Here is a 22,589-nt window from a genome sequence, read left to right as displayed (position 1 = left end):
GGTGGTGACACAGTATAGTTTTCAGACTCTTGAAGGCTTGTTGACAAGTGTCACTCCACACAAATTTCTTACTCTTTTTGCAAGAGCTTAGTAAGAGGGAGGGCAATATCCGCAAAGTTTTTACAAAACTTCCGATAGTACCCTACCGTTCCCAAAAACCTTCTCAGAGCTCTCTTATCAGTCGGGACGGGAACTTCAGAAATAGCCTGCACAGGAGCCAGCTGCCCCAGACCTACCACATGCCCCAGATATGTGACCGTAGCGTGGCTGAACTCACTTTCGGTGAGGTTCACTGTGAGATTGGCCTCAGACTGCCATTTAAACAGTTTTTCTACCAGCTTGCTTTCCTCCGAGGTCACTCTGTAGGGCTGCTGCTTAATAGCCTGGCCTGAATTTACAATGACATCATGCATTGCACACGTGCACAGTCTTAGAATATCAGGGAATAAACCTTTATACTTGTCAGTTAAGCTCTTCAGTTGTTTTTGCTGCTTTGACTGCAAATGTTGAACTTTTCCATCAACATTTTCCAAAACATCAGACTTTCTGAGTCTTGTGAAAACTACAGGGTGTTCAGTAAAATGAATTGGTACTCCAGTACTAGACACGACAATCTCCTCCATTGTCATAACAGCACTCACTGGTGTAGGGTAGGAGTCATAATAACCCTTAATCACATTTTCATTCTGGTCTGACCATTGCTCTCTCAGTAAGGTCAAAGGTGATACAATATGCTTAGCTTTCAACTCTTTAACTATCCCCTGGAATGTTCTCGATGTAAAGTTACTACCCTGGACAGATTGGATTTCTTTAGGTAGACCTACCAGTGTAGAAAATTTTATAAGTGCTTTTACCACAGTCTTGGCCTTGATGTTCCAGAGGGGCACCATTCCATGGAACCTAGACACAGCACACATGATGGTTAACAGATACTCATAGCCAGCTGCAGTCTTTGGCAATGGGCCCACACTACGACCCTGGAAGATGGTTCACCAAGAACAGGTATTGGCCTAAATGGTACTGCTAGGATCACCTGATTAGGTTTTCCTGCACCCTGACAGGTATGACAAGCCCTGCGTAAGTTCACAACATCCTTCCTTAAATTAGGCCAGTAGAATTCCTTCTCACTTCCATCTACTGTCTTTTCCACTTCAAAGTGTCCACCTAAAGACGTATTATAAGCCACGTTTAAAATTCCAGCCCTGTAAACTTTCGGGACCATCACTTGATGTTCAATCGCCCAATCCTCATCTGTAAACCCAGTAGGGGGTCTCCACCTCCTCATCAATACCCCATCTTTCAGGAAATATCCTGCTGACCCTCTCTGAACCTCCTCTTTTGTGAGGGCTGTCTCCTTTAATGCAGTAATTTCAGAATTTTTACTTTGCTCTGCCATAGATTCATCCTTTGACAAAGACAAGCCTTTCTCATCCTCCTTACTCTCCAAATCTTGCTGTAACATGAAAGGTAGAAAAGTCTCTGACAAACTTCCATAAATTAAACTCCTGTCTCTGCTAACTGTGCCAGTATCTGTAATAGGGTTGCCAGCCACGAGCTTGCTCGTTAGCCGTTCCGCTGACTTAATTTCACCCTGTATAGGTGCCAATTTAATGTTTACCAAGCTCAACACCATCACTAAACTTATGAAAACCATGTTTACATTCTGGAAATTCCCAAAAAAAAACATCTAATCTGTTTCTTCGACTTTTACTTCGGTTTGTCCCCATAGTAACGCAGACAGGTGGCCTCTCAAAGCCAAAACAATCCTTTTTCCTTCCCATTGTAATCTTGACCAACAGCTCTATGATCTTGGAGTGGTGTACTTTCAACTTCTGAAATAGAGTTTAACAAGCTGACATATTCTTCAACAGATCATTGTTCTGCAAGCAGGGTCAAAGGTCGCAAAACCAGTCCAAACTTCACAAATTCTTTCTTTAAAAAACCAGACACAGCCCCTTTTCCACCATTGTCCATAACATTCACAACACCATCCTTTAACTCATCACCAACTTTTAGAACACCGTCTAACACAAATAACTGAGAATCCTCAATTTCCACTGGCGCCAAGGTTAACCCTTCATTCACCGAATCAAGTCCATCTGACCCAAAAGGACTGCATTCCTTTTTAACCAAATCAGACACCTCAGACCTCTCCTGAGTTTCAACACAAGGTTCAGTACCCTGTGCATTCACAGGTACTTCAACAACCTGCACACAGGCAAACGGGACATCTGCCTCCTCTAGGCTTTCAATACCAGTCCCAATTTCAAAATCCAAGTTCCCCTGATCCTCCCAGCTACTCTCTGGGAAGCTCCCATCCAGAGTAAACTCAACCTTGTGGGCTAAAACACACCTCGTCTGCTAACCCAGCAGACTCCCGCAAGGTAGTGGCATCCTTTTCATCTCGGAACGCCTTTTCATCATCGGGAACACACTTCTTGAATTCATCAATTACAACCAGCTCTTTCAAGCTATATACATCATCAAAGTCAAACACTGGACTTCCCAGCTGCAATATTCTTATCTTTTCTAGCTCAAACTGCCTCCCTTCCTCCCTTTCCTCTCGCTGCTTTTCGGCTTCTTCTCTCTGTCTTTCTACTTCTAACTGTTTTATTTGGAACTCATGTTCGTACTTCATTTTATCTGCCTGAAGCTGAACCTCAGCCTCAGTAAGTGTTTCACCCTCAACAAACAACTCCAATGCCTCCTCTTCGAATTTCCCCTTGGCTACATAATGATGTGCTATTAACAGCTGTACCTGAGCCTTCCTCATTTGAGTGGCCACCTTAATCTTTATCTTCTGAGCAATTCCCACCAGCAATTCCCTCTTAGCCTCGTCCAGCCCCTCAGGGGTTGGATCTGCCACAAACTTATTAACCTCAAACTCCATTTCTGCTGTTTGCCTTTCTGGTTTTCCACACAACCAGATCAGATAAGGGAATTTACCCCAATCAATTCACTGGCCCCCCCGATTTGGTAATCAAATCCCAGACGAACCCCCAGTTTGTCACGTACCCTGTAACTGGGTTACCAAACCAGCAGAAATGGAATACATGTTGGAGTCTGTAATTACTAGTAACTAATAAAGTTTATTAGCTAACTAAGTAATACAGTACAAAAATAAAATGCAAATATGTATATTACAAGTTAGCAATTATATATATATATACATATACAGAAGTGTGGTAAAAGGAATCAAAAACCAAGTTCTTCCAAAGTCTAGGGGTAAATGCATAGTCTTAGGAGATGATGAAAGTTCAGTTCAGTTCAGTTTAGCTTAGGTCGAGGTGGTTGCTGGTGTAACGTGAGAGAGAGAGAGAGAGAGAGTGAGTGAGAGAGTGAGAGAGAGAGAGAGAGAGAGAGAGAGGTGCAGTTGCAGTTGCAGGCAAACCTTCCATTGTCTTCTTGTCCTGTTGTGGTCACCGACTCTGACCAGTACGGCCGTTCTTCCGTGGTGGACCCGTCACCCAGGCAAAGGTGGACACACAACAGGTCCCCACCGGTCGTACCTTTACACACTGTGAGCCTCTGACCGATTCCCCCGAACCGATCCTCCAAACCCCCACCAACTTGTGGGTGCACAATGCTCTTTCAGTGTCTCGAGGCGTGTCTGTCGGTGTCTCAGCAGACCCGTCTTTTATCTCCCCTGACGAGGTATCAGTCATCTATCAACTCCATGTCCATCAAACTGGCCACTCCCTCCTGTCTCAGCAGGCACCTGGCATCACTCTGCCGTGTCAGTAGAGATCCACACACAGGCCAAATGTCCTTGGCGTTAAAGTCAACAATTAGCGAAGAAGCCATAATACTAAATCATCCATTTTAATCCTTGTCTCTCTCTCTCCCATCTGCAGCAGGATGCGCCCCCGCTTCATCTCTCTCTCTCGTTAGCAGCATAGGTCACAGGGGGGTCAACTCTGGACCCCACCTCCAACTGGTTTTCTCATCACACATAACATCACTCTCGACGAAGGTCTTGACCTGAAACATTTGACTATCCATTTCCCTTCACAGGTGGTGCCTGACCTGCTGTGATCACCCAGCATGTTGTGCATTACTTGCATTTCCAACATCTGCAGTCTCCCACTGTCTCCGGGAGAGATGACAGCTTGAGCTGGGGCCACAGAAAACCGTGGGAGATATCCATAGAGTCTGTACTTCGTTTTACAAGTTGTGAATCAGCTGGATGAGGAAACTGAAGGACATGAAAGGTTTCAATGCCAGTAAGTAAGTATAAGTGAACAAAGCACAAGGTGTGTCAGTAGTCAGCTTGACAAAGTGCAGCAGAAGCTTAAGGTAAACTTGCACAACTGTTGTAACTTAAACCCAGCAACCTGACTTTGTGGAAATATTGCAGCAGAAGACAATTTCCTTAATTGTTCGCACGTCCTGGTCTTTTAAAAATGTAGGAGATAAAATTAACTACTAAGTTTATGAGCTTTATCAGTGAGATCACATAGTTCCAATAGAAATATGCTCATACAAAAAGAATGTGAATGCTTTCTAATTGTGCTCTCATAATTGAAACGTAATTTGGCATTTCAGTCATAGATGACATTAACCATTACCTGTCAGACTTGAACCACATCTTGAGAGATGTTAGCTACAAATTATCCCAGTTCTTTGGGATAACAAAGGACAGGTTGATAAATAGCTTTCTATTTTCATATAAGCTCAGATTCCCTGCTATATAAATATTTAAAATGTCATGGAATATGTTATTTGAAATACATCTAGCGAGCACCTGTTTGTTACCATGGCTGCCTTTCTGACTGCAGCTTACTAATGGATCACTGGGTTCTGATTGACTCTTTTCTTGGGCTTTGGACTAAGAACAACACACATAAAATACTGGAGGAACTCAGCAGGTCAGGCAGCATCTATGGAGGGGATTAAACAGTCAGTGTTTCCGGCTGAAAATACTTCATCAGGACTAGCAAGGAAGAAGATGCCAGAATGAGAAGGTGAGGGGAGGGGAAGGAGGACTAGCTAGAAGGAGATAGGTGATGCCAGGTGGGTGGGCGAGGGGAAATGAAGTATGCAGGTGACTGGTAGAAAAGACAAAAGGCTGGAGAAGAAGGAATTTGATAGGAAAGGAGAGTGGAGCATGGGAGAAAGGGCACTGGGGAGGTGATAGGCCAGTGAGGAGATGACGCAAGGGGCCAGGGTAGGGAATAGAAGAAAAGGGAAGGGGGTGGGAAAGAAATTATCAGAAAGAGAAATCGATATTCATACCATCAGGTTGCAGGCTACCTCGATGGTGCATGAGGTGCTGTTCGTCCACCCTGAGAGCGGCCTCATCGTGCCAGAAGAGGAGGCCAAGGAACAGATATTTCAGGATGGGGATGGTGACAGGTGATAAAATGGTTGGCCACCGTGAAATACCCCTTTTTGCAGATGAATTGGAGATGCTTGATAAGTTGGCTCCCCAATTTATGCTGGCTCTCACCAATGTACAGAAGGTAGAATTGGCAGCCCTGGATTCTGCAGGTGACCTCAACAGATTCACAGGTGAAGTGTTGCCTCACTTGGAAGGGCTGTTTGGGGCCCTGAATGGAGGGGAGGGAAGAGGTGAATGGGCAGGTGTAGCATTTCTGTCATGAGCAGGGATGTGTGCTAGGAGGGAGATTAGTGAAAAATGGACGAATGGACAAGAAACAATCATGGAGAGAGTGATTTCTGCAAAAAGCTGAGAGAGTGGAGGAGGTAGTAGGATCCCTTTGAAGACAGTGGAGATTGCGGAGTATGATGTGGGTGGGGAGGCTCAAGGGGTGGTAGGGGAGGACAAGAGGAACTCTACCCCGGTTAAGATGGCAGGAAGATGGGGTGAGTGTGATGTCTGGGAAAAGGAGGAGATGTGGGTGAGGACAGCATCAGTGGAGGAAGAGAGACCCCATTCTTTGAAGAAGGAGGCATTTCTGATGTCTTGGAAAGGAAAGCCTCATCCTGGGAACCAATGCAGTGGAGACAAAGGAATTGAGAAAAGGGTTTAGCCTTTCTACAGGAGACAGGATCCTCAGTCTCTCTGTCTCCATCTTTGGAGACAAACTGTCTACCAATTTTATGATGTGCTAAAGACTGTGGTATTTAACTAATTCACATTTGCTGCTTCAGTGAGGAAAATTAACAGACAGAAATGAACATCCATTTGTGCCACCTGAGGACATATGTCATCATGTCTAAAATCAGTTTGAATGATCCCTCACTTCTAGCTATGCATACTGTACCATTACTGAAGGCCAAGCTATCAAGCAGAGCAATGCTGCTCTTCTCTCTTTACTGTCAGTGGTGCTTATCACCATCCTTACAGGGAATGGCCCTTTGTAGACCCACAGGTTAATACCATGGCTTACACAACACATTAGTACCAGCGTGATCATTGAAGAATTTCGTGGGCAGTGGAATTTGAAGAGGGCGTCAACAGTGTCTCTCGGCAGGTGGAGTCAATGGTATGATTATATGATGTATATGTACAATGTCTGAAATACATCTTATGGAAATGTTTGTTTGATGATGAACTTCAATAAAAAAAATTACAAAAAAAAGAAAACACCATGTATAATAGTTGGTGCGGCCGCCTGCATTTTTCTCAGAGTTGCTCTGTGATGAAAATTATGCCCATCAAACCTCTGGATAGATAGAACCCACACGTTGATTCAGGGAGCAGGTCTTTGATCATTGGGAGGTGAAGAGTGAGGGAGACCCTGGTGCTAATTTCTCATGTCAGGCAGCAAGGAAACTCCTGGATGTCTAATGAGGAAGCTTCATTCTTTCAACATTGTGCATAGAACATTACAGCACAGTACAGGCCCTTCAGCCCACAATGTTGTGGTGGCCTTTTAACCTACTTTAAAATCAACCTAACTCTCCTATATAACCCACCAATTTTCTGTTATCTATGTACCTGTCAATGAATTTCTTAAATACTATGAACACCTTTCTTGCCACAACGTTGCGCAAACCACTTAGGGAAGGGAAGCTAATTTTCAGAACTAACAAGAAACAGTTTAATCAATGCCAGGGTCTTCCTTGGTGTACCACAATGCTTGCAGTTGTATACATTCAGAGACAAACTTCAAGTCTTTCCCTGAGGCCTAAGAGAAGATGAATCTGAAACTCAACATCTGTACAAAACAACACACACAAAACGCTGGTGGAACACAGCAGGCCAGGCAGCATCTATAGGGAGAAGCGCTGTCGACATTTCGGGCCGAGACCCTTCGTCCAGACTTCTCCCTATAGATGCTGCCTGGTCTGCTGTGTTCCACCAGCATTTTGTGTGTGTTGCTTGAATTTCCAGCATCTGCAGATTTCCTCGTGTTTGATCTGTACAAAGCAATCATCCACTGATGTAAAAGCCTTGCATCACGCTGCCCGCCAATCACGAAAATTCACGGTGAGACCCTGAAAACACGGATGGCTTCCCACACCTCGCGTGTCACTTCTTGGAGATCATCATCATAGAACAGTGGACAATACAGGCTCTTCAGCCTAGGAATGTCAGGCCCGCCAAGCGCCAAATTAGACCAAATCTTGAGAAACACACACACAAACTACTGCAGAAACTCAGCACTAAAGCAGCACTTAACAGCGAGGAATAAACTAAATCTATTTGCCGGCACATAATCCATATCCCCCAATTCCCTGCCTATTCATGCACCTCTTAAATGCCTCAATTATGTCTACTTCCACCACCTCCTCTGGCAGCACCTTCTAGGTACCTATCACTGTGTATAAAACTTAGGTTGTGCATCTCCTTTAAACTTTGTTCTTATAGCTATGTCTTCCAATATTTGACGTTTCTACCTTGGGAAAAAACTGTGACCTGTCTTTGCCTCTCATAATTTTATAAATCTCTGTCATGTTTCCCTTCAGCCTTCAACGCTCAGGGAGAAAACAGTCCAAGTTTGTCCAACCTCTCTTTATCGCTAACACTCTCTAATCCAGGCAGCATTTTGATCAATCTCTTCTCCACACTCTTTCCAAAAGCATCTACTTCCTTCCTGTGACTGGGTGACCATAGTGGTTGAAGAAAGTGGGGTCTGAAGATCAAACCCTGGAACTTTGCACAAAACTCACTGACCGGGCAGGGCACACCAGTGAGCCCTGAGATCCGGGAAAGATTCCAAAAACATTTGTCAAAGCAAACATCTCCAAGTTCACTGAAAGGATAGCGGACATCATTTATGGACGTTCTCGTCAAATTCAGTTACATTGGCAGAGGCCACATTACTACCGCGTCTGACGCCTGATTCCTGAAAGATATTCTTTTCTAAACTCTGCCATTGCAAGAAATCACCAGGCAGACGGAGGAAAAGATTCAAGAATGTGCGCAAAGCGTTTTGCAAAAAATGATCATCTTACTGACTTCTGGGTATCTCTGCTTTAAGACTATTCAAAGTGGGGAAGGAGCAGTTGGGACAGCCTTGAGGTCACGGATGGGGAGCACAAAGAGATCCTGTGAAAACAGGTACCGTACCAATAATCCACTGTCCCTACCAAGAGTCTGTGTTCCACCACCTCGAAACCCTCAAAACCTGAGTGGAAGCAAGTCATCTTTGACAGGGACTTCAAGTACTACCTCAGGGGAAAAAAACTTAAATGACACAAATAACAGCAGTTAATACGTTCACGATTCTAATTTGGGAGAAATCTATTAAACACTTAATCAAAACTATTTACCGCGGGAATTGAAACCCGAATGCGGAGATACAGTTCACACCCAAAAGCATTACATAACGGCTATTATTTTAAAAGCTTGAATGAAATATATTACCCAAGGAAGTCAAACAAATCACTCAGGTTTTAATGACCTCTTTCGCAAAGTTTATGATTCCATAGTACACTTCACTAAAGTTCATCATTATAAAAGCAGCCAAACGTCCATTTTAGAGCGAAGTCTTTTTGTAACCAGTCTTTTATTAAATTCCTTAAACACAAAAGCGACATCATTTATAGCTCGATTGGGCAGTGTCTTCCGTGGTCAGTTTGATATCCAAAGGTTTAAGGAGATGGGATATAGGCAATTCGTGCAGCCCCTCTGGGAATTTCTCCGGAGCGATGGCTGCGATTAAAGTTTGCATGGCCTTCACAAAAAGTGGCGGCGGGCTGCAACCCGAGAGCCACTGAAAGATGTCCGGAGAAAGTAAACTCTGCCAGAGACCGGCGTTGCTCCTCAGCGCCGACTTCATTTTAAATTTCAGTTCGGGCATGAAAAGCAGGAGACTGTGTAGGCAAACGTGCTTGCTCTGCAGCTCCAGCTGGCTGTCACACAGCTGCAGGAGTAATGTGTCCAGCGGTGTGTTGCCCTCGCAGTCGGTGATGTAGGGAGAGGAGCCGTGCGTCAGAAGCAAGATCAAACACTCGGCTCTGGCCAGCTCGCAAGCTAGGTGCAGCGGAGTTTTACCGTTCTCCACATGCACACAGCCCCTGCGGTTGATGTAATCCGAGCGGTCGATGCCGGGACAGTCCCGCAGGCACTTCAGGAGGCGTCCCAGGGTGGCGACGCGGTTATAGCGTACGGCCATGGCTAGGTGCAGGGCCGAGGAGCGGCAGCAGCAGAAGCTGTCGCTGGGCACGGCCAGCGCTGCCCGCGGGTGTTGGCTGAGCAGATACTGGCCGTAGCGCTGGTGGTCGTGCACCAACGCGTAGAGCAGGGCTTCGGACGGCGAGTAGGCGCTCATACGGCCGCCCTCCTCCCAGTGAAACGCCTCCATGGTCCTTATTTCCTCCAGGATCCAGACGGGCAGGAGGTCCCGCACCGCCTGATAGAAGGCGAAGGACGATTTCTGGCAGCGCTCCTGGCAGCGGTAGTCCCGGTAGTGGGGAGGGCTGCCCAGGTCCCACGGCATGCTTGTCGCGCTCTTACAGCCGTTCTCGAGGTGATGTGAGGCTCTCCTCAGAGCTGCCCTCGTCTTGCTCACTGGCAAGAGGTCGGCGACTTGTTGTTGCTGCGTCTCCGGGGAACCCGCTCTCCCGGAACTCGGTACTGCCACAGCAGCCAGGCGCTGGGTTCCTGTCAGCCCTTTTATGCGACCGTCCCCCTGACCGGCGACTCCGGCATTGGCCGCCCTCGACACACCGCCCTGATCCTGACTAATGGTGAAGCTCAACAGGGAACACCCTCTCACTGCCTATAATTTGACATTGAGACCACATCCTGCGAAGAGTCACCACAAACGCTATAAAGCGATTACGTGAGCAGCTTTAGATTCCAGTTTCCCCTTTATTGGTCAAAGCTCAAAGTAAGTTTATTAATAAAGTGCGTATATATCATCACATTCAACCCTGAGTTCCGCTTTCTTGCGGGCATACTCGGGATTTCCAAGAACCACAGAGGAATCAATAAGAGACGGCGCCTAACAGGACGGGTAACCAACCAAATATATAATAATAATAATAATAATAATAATAATAATAATAATAATAATAATAATAATAACCATAAATAAATAAGCAATAAATATCGAGAACAGGAGAGGAAAGTGAGTCCATCGGTTGTGGGAACAGTTTACTGATGCGGCGAGCGAAATTTCCGTATCCCCACTGGTTCAGGAGCCTGATGGTTGAGGGGTAATAACTGTTTCTGAACCTGGTGGTGTGGGTCCTGGAGCTGCTGTACCTCCTTCCTGATGGCAGCAGTGAGAAGAGAGCAAGTGGGGGGTCCTCGATGATGGATGCTGTTCTTCTGTGACAGCGCTTCGTGTAAATGTGCTCGATGGTGGGGAGGAATTTACCCGTGATGGGCTTAATTAGCCACTATCAAATGCGCCTACTATGCAACTGAGTGGTAGAATTTGAAGAGGAATGTAAAAAATTTGGAGCGAATGACGGGAATGTATGGAGAATAAAAATTGGGATTAATGTAAGGACAGTTTTTACCTCACTGCAGTAAGGTTTTAAATGGTTCCCCAATACAATAAATTATTCTCGCCCTCACAATCTACCTCCTTATGGCCCTGTACCCGCACTGTACTGTCTCTGCAGCTGTTACGCCTTATTCTGTTTTGTTACTGTTTTACCTTGTTCTACCTCAGTGCACTGAGTAATGATTTGATCGGTATGACCAGCATGCAAGACAAACTTTTCACCGTATCTCAGTACAGGTGACCATGAAGCAATAATTACAGCAATAAATGGGTGTTCGATAGTCAGATTGGGACAATGGGTCGTGTCTCAATACTACGACGTGCCCGAGGCCCAGGTATGGTATTAATCAGTCATACAGGGACCACGGACAATGATTCCAGACCTACTGTTTACCAGCCCAGTGAGTTGTGAGCACCAGATCTGGCACATGATGAAAAACGCCGGTTTGGAAATGATGCAACTACAATATCGTAACTTTATACAAAACTGTAACTTGCTTCATCACAAACAACAGAAAATCTGCAGTTGCTGAGGGCGCGCACAAAATGCTGGAGGAACTCAGCAGGTCAGGAGCGCCTCGACCTGAAACGTTGACTGTTTTACTCTTCCTCATAGATGCTGCCTGACCTGCTGAGTTCCTCTAGCGTGCGTGTGACTTGCTTTATCAGCACCCTATCCACTGTTCTACTCGTGACTCACCTCCCTATTAGCATACTGCGGAGGAAATGGTGACTAGTTAATCGATACCCTGTAACAAGTGGCTGAGCTCGCTTGGTATCAAACCTAAACTAAAAGATGTTCCCCCTGAAAAGGAAAGAATGTAAAGTGGGTGGGAATAACGCCAATTTAGAATTTACAATTCAGAAATACAGCTTTCTAAATTAGATATAAATCACTATTCCTTTATCATATGTGATCTCCAATCTAAACAGCTTTTCATCTCATGGAATGCAGAAAAACAAGTTGATTCACCTTTTCAGAAGCATAACTATCCAACTCGCCACCAAAGCCTAGAAACAAACAAAAGTAACATTTGTTTTGAAAGCTTTAATTCCCCAAGCTATATTTGCTTGCATTCAGAAAAATAATCAATGTATCACGGACCTGTTCTGAAATCCAGTAAAATAATGAAATCAAACAAGTTAAAGAATCCTCTATAAAAGCAACCTGTTTTAACCTTAAATTTATCTTGCAAGTTGCCACCTGAATTTTAAATCTTGCGGCTATTTGATAGCAAACGCATCTGTCAAAAAAGCATTTAAATAAAATTGATCTGGTCGAGCTTCAAAAAAAGGCGCTAGTGCACAGTACTCTAGTTATATTGTTACTTTGTGAAGACTGATGCCATTCTGGTGGGGGGGGGGGGAAGAGGTGGTCAATAGGTTTTAAAGTAACACAGTACAAACCGCACTCAAGCTTGGCATCAGTCTCATTAGTGGAGTCACAACTGTAGCAGAAAACATGTGAAGTTACCACGATTTACAGTATTTTCTTTGCTATTTTTCTTTTTTTTTATTTTATAGCTACCTCGATAAGCCAAGTACCTACCTCTGCTAATTCATTTGTTCATTGAATTGAATTGAATTTCGGTTTATTGTCATTTAGAAACCACAAACGCAATGCAGTTAAAAATGTAACAACGTTCCTTCAATGCTCAGTATGTCTCTCTCTTGATACTTTGTTCCAACAGCAGAATATATATCAAAGAAAGATGGAGGTGAAAGTGACAGTTTCACATTGGTAATAGCTGACCAGAAATGACTGCAGGGGTGGAAGAGTGGCTCTGAAAGCATTCAGCAGATATACGTCAATAGGAGTTTGAAGAGATTTAATATGCTTCCAAACATTTTAGCAAAGCTCGACACATTGTACAGTGGCGAACATTCTGACCGGTTGCATCCCTGCCTGTTACAGAGGCTCCAATGCGCAGAATCACAAGAGGCTGCAGGGGTTGTACACTTAACCAGTTCAATCATGAGCGTAACCCTCCCTACCACCAAGGACACTTTCAAAAGGCTGTGCTTTAAGAAGGTGGCATCGTTCATTAAGGGCCCTCATCGCGGGGACATGACGGCTTCTCATTACTGCCATAAGGGAGTGTGATGGTATTGGGTTTGCCGAGCGCAAAATTCAAAACTCAGTAGGATCCTAAGGCCTCCTGAAACACCCTGGGACTCTGGTTCGTGGCCGTGTGTCTGTCACCAGGGTGATCTGGGACTCTGGTTCGTGGCCGTGTGTCTGACACCAGGGTGATCTGGGACTCTGGTTCGTGGCCGTGTGTCTGTCACTTGGGTGATCTGGGACTCTGGTTCGTGGCCGTGTGTCCGACACCAGGGTGATCTGGGACTCTGGTTCGTGGCCGTGTGTCCGGCACCAGGGTGATCTGGGACTCTGGTTCGTGGCCTTGTGTCTGTCACTTGGGTGATCTGGGACTCTGGTTCGTGGCCGTGTGTCCGACACCAGGGTGATCTGGGACTCTGGTTCGTGGCCGTGTGTCTGTCACCAGGGTGATCTGGGACTCTGGTTCGTGGCCGTGTGTCTGACACCAGGGTGATCTGGGACTCTGGTTCGTGGCCGTGTGTCTGGCACCAGGGTGATCTGGGACTCTGGTTCGTGGCCGTGTGTCTGTCACCAGGGTGATCTGGGACTCTGGTTCGTGGCCGTGTGTCTGTCACCAGGGTGATCTGGGACTCTGGTTCATGGCCGTGTGTCCGGCACCAGGGTGATCTGGGACTCTGGTTCGTGGCCGTGTGTCTGTCACTTGGGTGATCTGGGACTCTGGTTCGTGGCCGTGTGTCTGACACCAGGGTGATCTGGGACTCTGGTTCGTGGCCGTGTGTCTGTCACTTGGGTGATCTGGGACTCTGGTTCGTGGCCGTGTGTCTGACACCAGGGTGATCTGGGACTCTGGTTCGTGGCCGTGTGTCTGACACCAGGGTGATCTGGGACTCTGGTTCGTGGCCGTGTGTCTGTCACCAGGGTGATCTGGGACTCTGGTTCGTGGCCGTGTGTCCGTCACCAGGGTGATCTGAGACTCTGGTTCGTGGCCGTGTGTCTGTCACTTGGGTGATCTGGGACTCTGGTTCGTGGCCGTGTGTCCGTCACCAGGGTGATCTGAGACTCTGGTTCGTGGCCGTGTGTCTGTCACTTGGGTGATCTGGGACTCTGGTTCGTGGCCGTGTGTCTGACACCAGGGTGATCTGGGACTCTGGTTCGTGGCCGTGTGTCTGTCACTTGGGTGATCTGGGACTCTGGTTCGTGGCCGTGTGTCTGACACCAGGGTGATCTGGGACTCTGGTTCGTGGCCGTGTGTCTGTCACTTGGGTGATCTGGGACTCTGGTTCGTGGCCGTGTGTCTGACACCAGGGTGATCTGGGACTCTGGTTCGTGGCCGTGTGTCTGTCACCAGGGTGATCTGGGACTCTGGTTCGTGGCCGTGTGTCTGTCACCAGGGTGATCTGGGACTCTGGTTCGTGGCCGTGTGTCTGACACCAGGGTGATCTGGGACTCTGGTTCGTGGCCGTGTGTCCGGCACCAGGGTGATCTGGGACTCTGGTTCGTGGCCGTGTGTCTGTCACTTGGGTGATCTGGGACTCTGGTTCGTGGCCGTGTGTCTGACACCAGGGTGATCTGGGACTCTGGTTCGTGGCCGTGTGTCTGTCACTTGGGTGATCTGGGACTCTGGTTCGTGGCCGTGTGTCTGACACCAGGGTGATCTGGGACTCTGGTTCGTGGCCGTGTGTCTGACACCAGGGTGATCTGGGACTCTGGTTCGTGGCCGTGTGTCTGACACCAGGGTGATCTGGGTCTTTTGTTCGGTGGGAGATGAAGGGAGAAGATGCCGGAGTGGAGCCAGGACCCGACAGAAGGCTGGGGAGATCGGAGGAGGATCGGCGAAGGGAAACCACGAGCTCCAACTTGTGCACGTTAGACTTCCATTAAAATGGGCCCTTTTTTTTTTAGTTTTTCTTCACTAATCCTGTAGTCAGATTAAGAATTATAAAGCTAAATCATTTACCGTAATTGCATGTGTTGTACTGTCTGTTATCCACCATCAGATTTCTCAATGGTCTATAAACATGTGTCAATCAGAAACCTGATTTGAGCATCAGGTCCAGATGTTGTACTCTCTTTCTCCAAGTTAAAAACGACATTTTCCTACTGCTGTTCCACAGGAATTGCGATGAGCAGTATTTACGGCAGCTATGACGCAGAATGGACTCTGGGTGGCAGCTTCAGGAGTCTATCACTCACAGCAGTTTATTAGCAACAGAGTTGAGAGGTTGAGGTTGGCCCAATCAGTTTGTGAGAATAACATGAGCAATCAAACTACTTGATCTCGGGCAATTTAATTCATCTAACGCAGCTTTCCTCCATAATATTGTTTGCACTGACTCTGCAAAGTCCAATATTTTGCTTAACTGCTAGAGTGTTAACTGGGATCAGTTCAGAACGTTTAGCAGCTCAAAATTGTACCCTCATTGGGGGCTATATAGGCCATCAGCTCCAGAATCTGCAAGTTCATGACACAAAATATTCCTCACTCTACTATTGTCCGCCACATCAGTTCAATATGTAGACATCACACTGGCAGTGTCAGACATACCTGCAAATGTGGAGTTAAACTGTATCAGATTCTACACGTGCTGAAAGAGCACCAAGAACATGATTAAAGCAGAGCACCAAATAAAAATGTTCCACCAAAATGCTGTTAGCCTTCTCACACGACCAGCTTACACAGATCAGTTTACAGCCACCTTATTTCCCTCCTTGAGATATCAGGGATTAAAACAGACTGTGAACCTGACTATATGCCACAGGTAACAAAATCAATTTCATATCTAATTAATCTGTTCCAATGAAACTACCACATTGGTACCATCCAATAGGGAAGAGGCAGGAGATTGAGAGCAATAACAGAATGATGTGTTCAGCAGTTCAACCAGCCATGATGGGGATGGGAATTTAGGAACATTATAAATTAGGTTTAAGACCCTTCATCAGAACTGCGGAAGTGAAAAGGCAAGGGCTCAAGTGACTTAGATAGAGTGGAAGTGGACAGGATGTTTTCTACAGTGAGGGAGTCTAGGGCCAGAGGGCACAGCCTCAGGATAGAAGGATGCCCCTTAAGAACAGAGATGAGGAGGAATTTCTTTAGCCACAGTGTGGTGAATGTGAGGAATTCATTGTCAACAGACCGGTGTGGAGGCCTAGGCATTGGGTATATTTGAAGCAGAGGTTGATAGATGCTTGATTAGTAAGGGCGCCAATGGTTATGGGGAAAAAGGAAGGTGAATGGGCCAAATGGCCTAATTCTGCTCCAAAGTCATATGCTTTAAATTGCAGAGAACACGTAAATGGGAATGTCAATGCATCCAAATTCCCTTGCAATTCACACACCATCTTAATTTGGAAATCTATCTTTTTCATTTACTGTTGTTTTGTTAAAATGCGAGAACTCAGCAAGATACAGAAAAAATGATATTCACTATTAGCATTACAGTAATTCAAGGTGGTGATTCTCATCATTAACTTTATTTAGTTAGTGGGCATGAATGACAAATGGGTACAATTATTCATCTTCAATTCTTAAAAAAAGTTAACTTCAGCTTCAGAATTTCTAGCTTAAAAAAGGAAGAATTTTAATAAATTATACAAAACAGATGTAAAAAGATCTTTTAATTCTTTTATTTAATTTTTGCTAGCTTATGCAAACAAGTACTGTATAGGTAGTATTTTGGGAACAAGACTACTCTTGAAACACAAATGTAAAACATAATAAATTTAAATAATAATTTAAATATACAATACCATGCATGTAGTACAGTTTAGATTATAGCATAGTTTAAATACCCCAGAGCTTTTTGTTGTGAATTCAGCCATAGCGAAGACTCTCAATTTATCTACAATTTACATTTTAATATCTACAAGTATTCTGGACAGCAAAACATTTTAGATGAAATTTCAATAAAGGCCACAAGCATGTAAAGCTGCAACACAATGTTAATGCATACAATCCTTTGAACGTCTTAAGACAGCACAGTTCTCACTGAAAATTCAGTCGCAGGATTAACAATCACTGTACATTTTACACAATGTACTACTGCAAAGACATTTTATAAACAGCTTAAAAATATTTAACATTTGTAAAATGCATCTAATATAACAATTGAACATAATTGCTGCAATTCTTTCAAAGAATGAAAATTAAGTTGAGGAAAGAAGTTTATTTTTAAATACATCAGAATTTCCTGTATCATTTACCAAGAAGTGGCAAACCAGTTCACACACACAGGCTAGCCATTTGGATATGCAAACTAATTTTGCCACTTTGTAAACTTTTGCAATTATAATACTCCCATTGGAGTTGATATTTTTTTTAAACTTTATTTTCCCATTGAATTTATACTGTTTTATGTCCAAGTGTGAAAGACATGGGGAATTAAATATTTTCATATTTAGCTTCTTAGTGTCACATTCACATATGTTATTTTCAGTTAGAGAATATCCAAACAGCTCAGTGTAATTATTTACAGTTCACACACAGTTACGTTGTCATGGGGAGAACCAACATTACAAAAATTCATTTGACTGGACTTTAATTAAAGTTGATAAAAACAAGAAATGGTTCCACTGATGTGGTCTAAATTGAAAGATAATTTTGCAAACCCAATTCTCTATATTTTTAAATATTTTCAGTTTCACCTATGGAAACTCCTGCTTAAGAACCATAAAACTTTTAAACAGATATCAACAAATATCTAATTTATTGGATTCCAAGGGAAAGTGAATGATCAGTCAAGTGGGCTTCTCATTCCCTGCAGTGTATCAACCAGAGCATAGAACAGGCTTTCAGGAGTTTCATTTTTCCAGATATTTATTTGGAAATCTGGCATGTACTGTTACACAACTATAATGCTGATTACACAAATCCCTTGTAACTTAAAGGATTTGTATACAAAATTGAATAAAAAGGCTGTGTTATAAAGACTATGTTTTGAATAAACTAGCAATGTTTGGGCAACTGAATTAATGTTCCATCTACTTTTAGCTTTTAAAAAATGTGCTGTTGTTTGTGAATATTTAATTTCTAAGATGAATTAATTTTTGGATGTTTTAATCTGTATTGTTACTGAAGAAAATTCACTCACAGATTTTCAGAAAAAATGTTAGTCATACCCAATACAATGGGACATAACATACCATATAATAAATGCAAGAAATCACTTTATAATGTTACCTCAAAATACTCACTACAACTGCTCAAAGTGCAAATTACAACTGAACTAACCTTTTAGAATGCAGAAACTGCATCTGAACTGTACATAAACATCTGGTTAATATTTATCTATTACTCATTTATCTGGTTAATATTTATTTGTTACTTTTGCAATGGGTAGGCAAAAAGCATCACTAATCATTTTTGGGTATTACTTGTTTATGGACAGCTTCTGTCACTTCTTAAAAAGGAGTTAAAAAAGTTAAAGTTCATGAAAATCTCAAATTATTACTATAGTTGTGCACATTTATTATTTACAATAATTAATATTTAATAAGGCAATTTTGGAAGATTCAGTAACATTTAAACAAGTGTACTACTTATTTCTAATAGACTTTAAACCAGAGAACATTTTGGTAATGTACTATTTTGATATCTACAATTAGAATTTTTGGGGTTTTTACTGTCAGATACCAATACATTAGAACTTAAAATAATTGCGAATTATTTTATGACATTATTGTGCAAAATGATCGTACCCAAGTTTTATTTCTTAAAATCCACGACAGAATGTGTTTTTAGACTGAGGGTTGCTGGCTTCCAGTCACAGAAATTAATCTGAGTTTTAGGGCGACTGCAGGTTTAGGGAAAATAGACATGCTTTCACTATAGCGACAAAAAAAATGAATCACTGAACAAAAAATTAATTTGCTCTATAAAATATGCATTCAATCCATATGACTGAAAAAAACAATGAACAAACCATTCAGTTCATGTGGGTATGTCAAACAGCAACAATTTAAAGCGTTTATATGGATTAGTAAATGATTGGCAACCAAGCCAGTCCAAATATGATATTTTGTCAGAAGCACACTCTGGCAGTGGTTGCCCAATCTAAAGGCAGGACTCCAAGTACTTTAGTTGCTTTATTGAATTACATAGCAATTTGTATACCAATGGTGGCAGAAATCCCAAAGCCATATAATCTTAGTGACAATAATGGACAAATGTGTACACCACGTTAACCAAATACAGTATTTAACCTTAACAGGCTTAAAATTGTGTACAGAAAGTAAATGGAAACTGTTTAATTAAATGGGCTTAATGCTGCAATCTTCAGATAATCTCCCATTCATCATCAAAGTCATCAAATTGGCCCAAACCAACGTTACGGTTCGGGTTAACCAGTGAACCTGTATGGCTAAAATTCTTGGTAAGTCGTTGAAGGAGGGATCCTCCATTACCAATGCCCCACAGTTCATCTTGAGGAGTTACTATGTAAGAAGAAAGAACAATACATGATATTAGCAATTTGAAAACAAACACTAAATACACCAAGCAAGTTTAAATACTTTAATCTTCTTATGTTAGGAATTTCCAACAAAAGTAATTTAGTTTTTCAAAAAAAAGTTATGTGTAAAGTACACTTATCACAACTGCCAAGTAATTACGTCACAGTAGTGAGAAGATAGCATAACAGCATCCAAGGACAACAGTGGATAAAGCAATCTTGAAATGGTTATATTAATCAATTACAAGCTTTTAAACATCTTTAATCAACTCTTATTGACTTCATTAATCAGATTGCAGGAATAAATATTTGAATAAATTGTAGATGATGAAATGGAACAGAGGGGTGGTATGACTTTTTAAAAATCTAATATAAATTATTACATTAAACCCTACTAGAGGTGTAGATTTTGAAATGCTATGTGGAGATAATTGTAACAGTTGAAAGAGTTCATGTTTAACATTCAAGATGGAGGGACAGAAAGTACATTATGCTCAACCGAAAACATAGCTAGTTCTCTCTCAAAAGAAGAAACCCTAACCTGCTAAACTCCCCCACCTCCACCAAAACCTTGAATTGTCACCATCTTTTGTAAAGTGCTAGATTTGATATCAGAAAGCCACTGCTAACTTACACCAAGGAAAAATGGATTTCACAAAAAACTTTATATTTACACAGTGAGATGCATTTGGAATTGTCTTTGGCTATATACAGTATCCTGCAATAGATGATCTCATAGCAGGCTGTCCTCAGTGAGAGGGGCTGATTACACATTCAAACTTATGAGATACATACTTCAGATCTCAGCATGGAACTCTTAAGTAGAATGAGCTTTACTGCTATGAATGCTGACCACTTGTAATATGCAAAATAAAATATTTAAAAATATTATTGGTTCAACCATGTAGATATTTTATTAGCTCAAGCATTCACTTTTCTCAAAAAACTAAATGTGCACACATACACATATATAGTGTTACGAAGGATGAACAACTCTGATGGGCAGAAGGGTACAGAGTTGCCCATATTTTTTTCCCTCCCCTGGGAGAATTACAAACCGTTACTGTTGCCATGCTGCTAATGAGAGAAAGAGATGGAACAAAAACATACTGGGACTGGAACATTTGCTTCAGATAAGGGAGAGATAACAGAGAAAGAGACTTGTTGTTCCACCATATTATGACTCCTGTAAGACTTATGGCTTCTGAGAAGGATTGTTTACTTGGTACCATTCTGTTCATTAAAATTCCTCAGTGGACAGCCGGAGTGGGCTGGTTTGATGGGCTAAGCCATTCAAAACTGATTGACACCTGAGACCCCGTGAGTAGGGATAAAAGTGAGGTCTGGGGAGACACCCCTCAGACACACCAGTAGCAACACTAGTGAGCACTGCTTAAGTGTTGGAACCCACGAGAAGGTGTGGGGCATCGGAGACCGAACGAAGGATCAGTCAATTTTAACTCACAGTGTTTATAGCGAGGCTGGTGGGGGCTTGTGTGTGTGTCCACCCTTGCCTGGGTGACGAGTCCACCATAGAACGGTCTAGCTAAAGGACAGAGGGGTCATACCTGAATGGCCACAACAACACATCGACGGATCAAAAACGTAAAGGAAGGTTTGACTGACTGTAGCTGTCACTGTTTGCTTGCCCTCTCTCTCTCTCCCTCCAACGGTTACAACAAAAGAACCAACAACTACCTCAGCCTACATGAACTGAACTGAACTTTATACTTTCCCATGATAATTCATTATCCCCTAGACAACAATAGAGCTTGTTTATTATTGATTATTATTATACCCACACTTTTAGGTTTAGTATTGCTAACGTGTATTATCTGTATATTTGCATTGTTGATATTGATTGGTATATTTTACTAATAAACACTGTTTTGAAAATAGTACCAGACTCCAACAGATACTTCTATCTTTGCTGGTAAGACACCCAGTTACGGGGTACGTAACAATAGTAATTACTAGGCTATTCAACTGCTTGAGTCCTTGTATGATGAACAACATATTTTTAACAAAATGAATGATCAAATTTCTCTGACCAGTATGCTTTGTGACTTCAAACTATTACACTAACAAAGCAAAAATACACAGCTGGGAATAATGTATCTAACTTTGGTTTTGCTTTAAGCGAGGCGCATGCATATGACACAGTGATAATGTATATCATTCCTGTACTTTGTACATATAGCCGTGAGGAATTATTTAAACAAAGAATGCTTAATCAATGTATCTATATTACCCAGATATTATTGGTATGTTAAATACACAGTATCTACTCCTGCTATACACTGGTACATTCATCACTTAGTGTTCCAATCATGAACATCCTGAGGGTGTGAGGTTACCACTGATCAGAAACTCAACTGGATTATCCATATGAATATTATGGCTACAAGGGCAGTTTAGTGCCTGGGTAAGTGATATTTCTCCTGAAACAGTAAAACATTTCATAAGAACATGAGAAATTGGAGCACAAATAGGCCAAATGGCCCATCAAGCCCACTCTGTCATTCAATATGATCATGACTGATCTGGCCATGAACTCAGCTCCACCTACCTGCCTTCTCCCGATAACCATTAACCATATTATGTTTTTCCAGTTGCCAAGTACTACTGAGCTAATACTCTTACTTCTGTTTCCCAACCACCTTCTTATATGGCACTGTGTCTTATATGCAGTATATTTAATGAGGTAGCTGCTATGTCACTTGGGAAGAGAATCCCACAGATTCACTACTCTCTGAGAAAGCAGTTTCTCCTCATCTCCATTCTAAATCCATTTCCCCAAATCCTGAGGCTATGTCCCCTAGTTCTAATCTCATGTACCAATGGAAACAACTTTCCTAACTTTACCTTATCTATCTTTTTCATAATTTAATATGTTTCTATAAGACCCTTTCTCATTCTTCTGTATTCCAGTAAGTAAAGTCCCAGGCAACTCAATCTCTCCTTACAGGCTAATTCCCCCATCTCCAGAATCAATCTGGTGAACCTCCACAACACTGCCTCCAAAGCCTGTATATCTTCCCTCAAGCAAGGATACCAGAACTACATATATCAACTGTACTCTCTTCCATAGATGCTGCCTGGCCTGCTGAGTTCCTCCAACATTGCTTGGATTGCCAGTGACTGCAGATTTTCTCTTGTTACAGATCTCTACAGTGATCTAAATTAATGACAAATATAAAACACATAATA

At 42.9% G+C, this 22,589-nt stretch overlaps 2 protein-coding genes across 4 annotated transcripts in view; both read right to left on the bottom strand.

The window, feature by feature from the left end:
- Positions 1-8,785: 8,785 nt before the first annotated feature.
- ankrd9 (ankyrin repeat domain 9) lies at positions 8,786-10,086 on the bottom strand. Its single transcript, XM_073039710.1, has one exon. The coding sequence runs from the start codon at positions 9,849-9,851 to the stop codon at positions 8,949-8,951; it is 903 nt and encodes a 300-aa protein (XP_072895811.1). The 5' UTR covers positions 9,852-10,086; the 3' UTR covers positions 8,786-8,948.
- Positions 10,087-16,535: 6,449 nt separating this feature from the next.
- Positions 16,536-22,589, bottom strand: part of tecpr2 (tectonin beta-propeller repeat containing 2) — a 114,645-nt gene continuing 108,591 nt past the window's right edge. For all 3 annotated transcript variants that reach the window (XM_073039707.1, XM_073039708.1, XM_073039709.1), the window contains one exon: positions 16,536-19,362. In XM_073039707.1, the coding sequence (XP_072895808.1) occupies positions 19,205-19,362 (158 nt within the window). In that variant the 3' untranslated portion in view covers positions 16,536-19,204. The remainder of the gene's footprint in view (positions 19,363-22,589) is intronic.

Source organism: Hemitrygon akajei, chromosome 3 (assembly GCF_048418815.1).
Source record: "Hemitrygon akajei chromosome 3, sHemAka1.3, whole genome shotgun sequence".
Classification (NCBI taxonomy): domain Eukaryota; kingdom Metazoa; phylum Chordata; class Chondrichthyes; order Myliobatiformes; family Dasyatidae; genus Hemitrygon; species Hemitrygon akajei.
The sequence above is the reverse complement of the archived record's forward strand: the minus strand, read 5'-3'. Positions and strand labels throughout refer to the sequence as shown.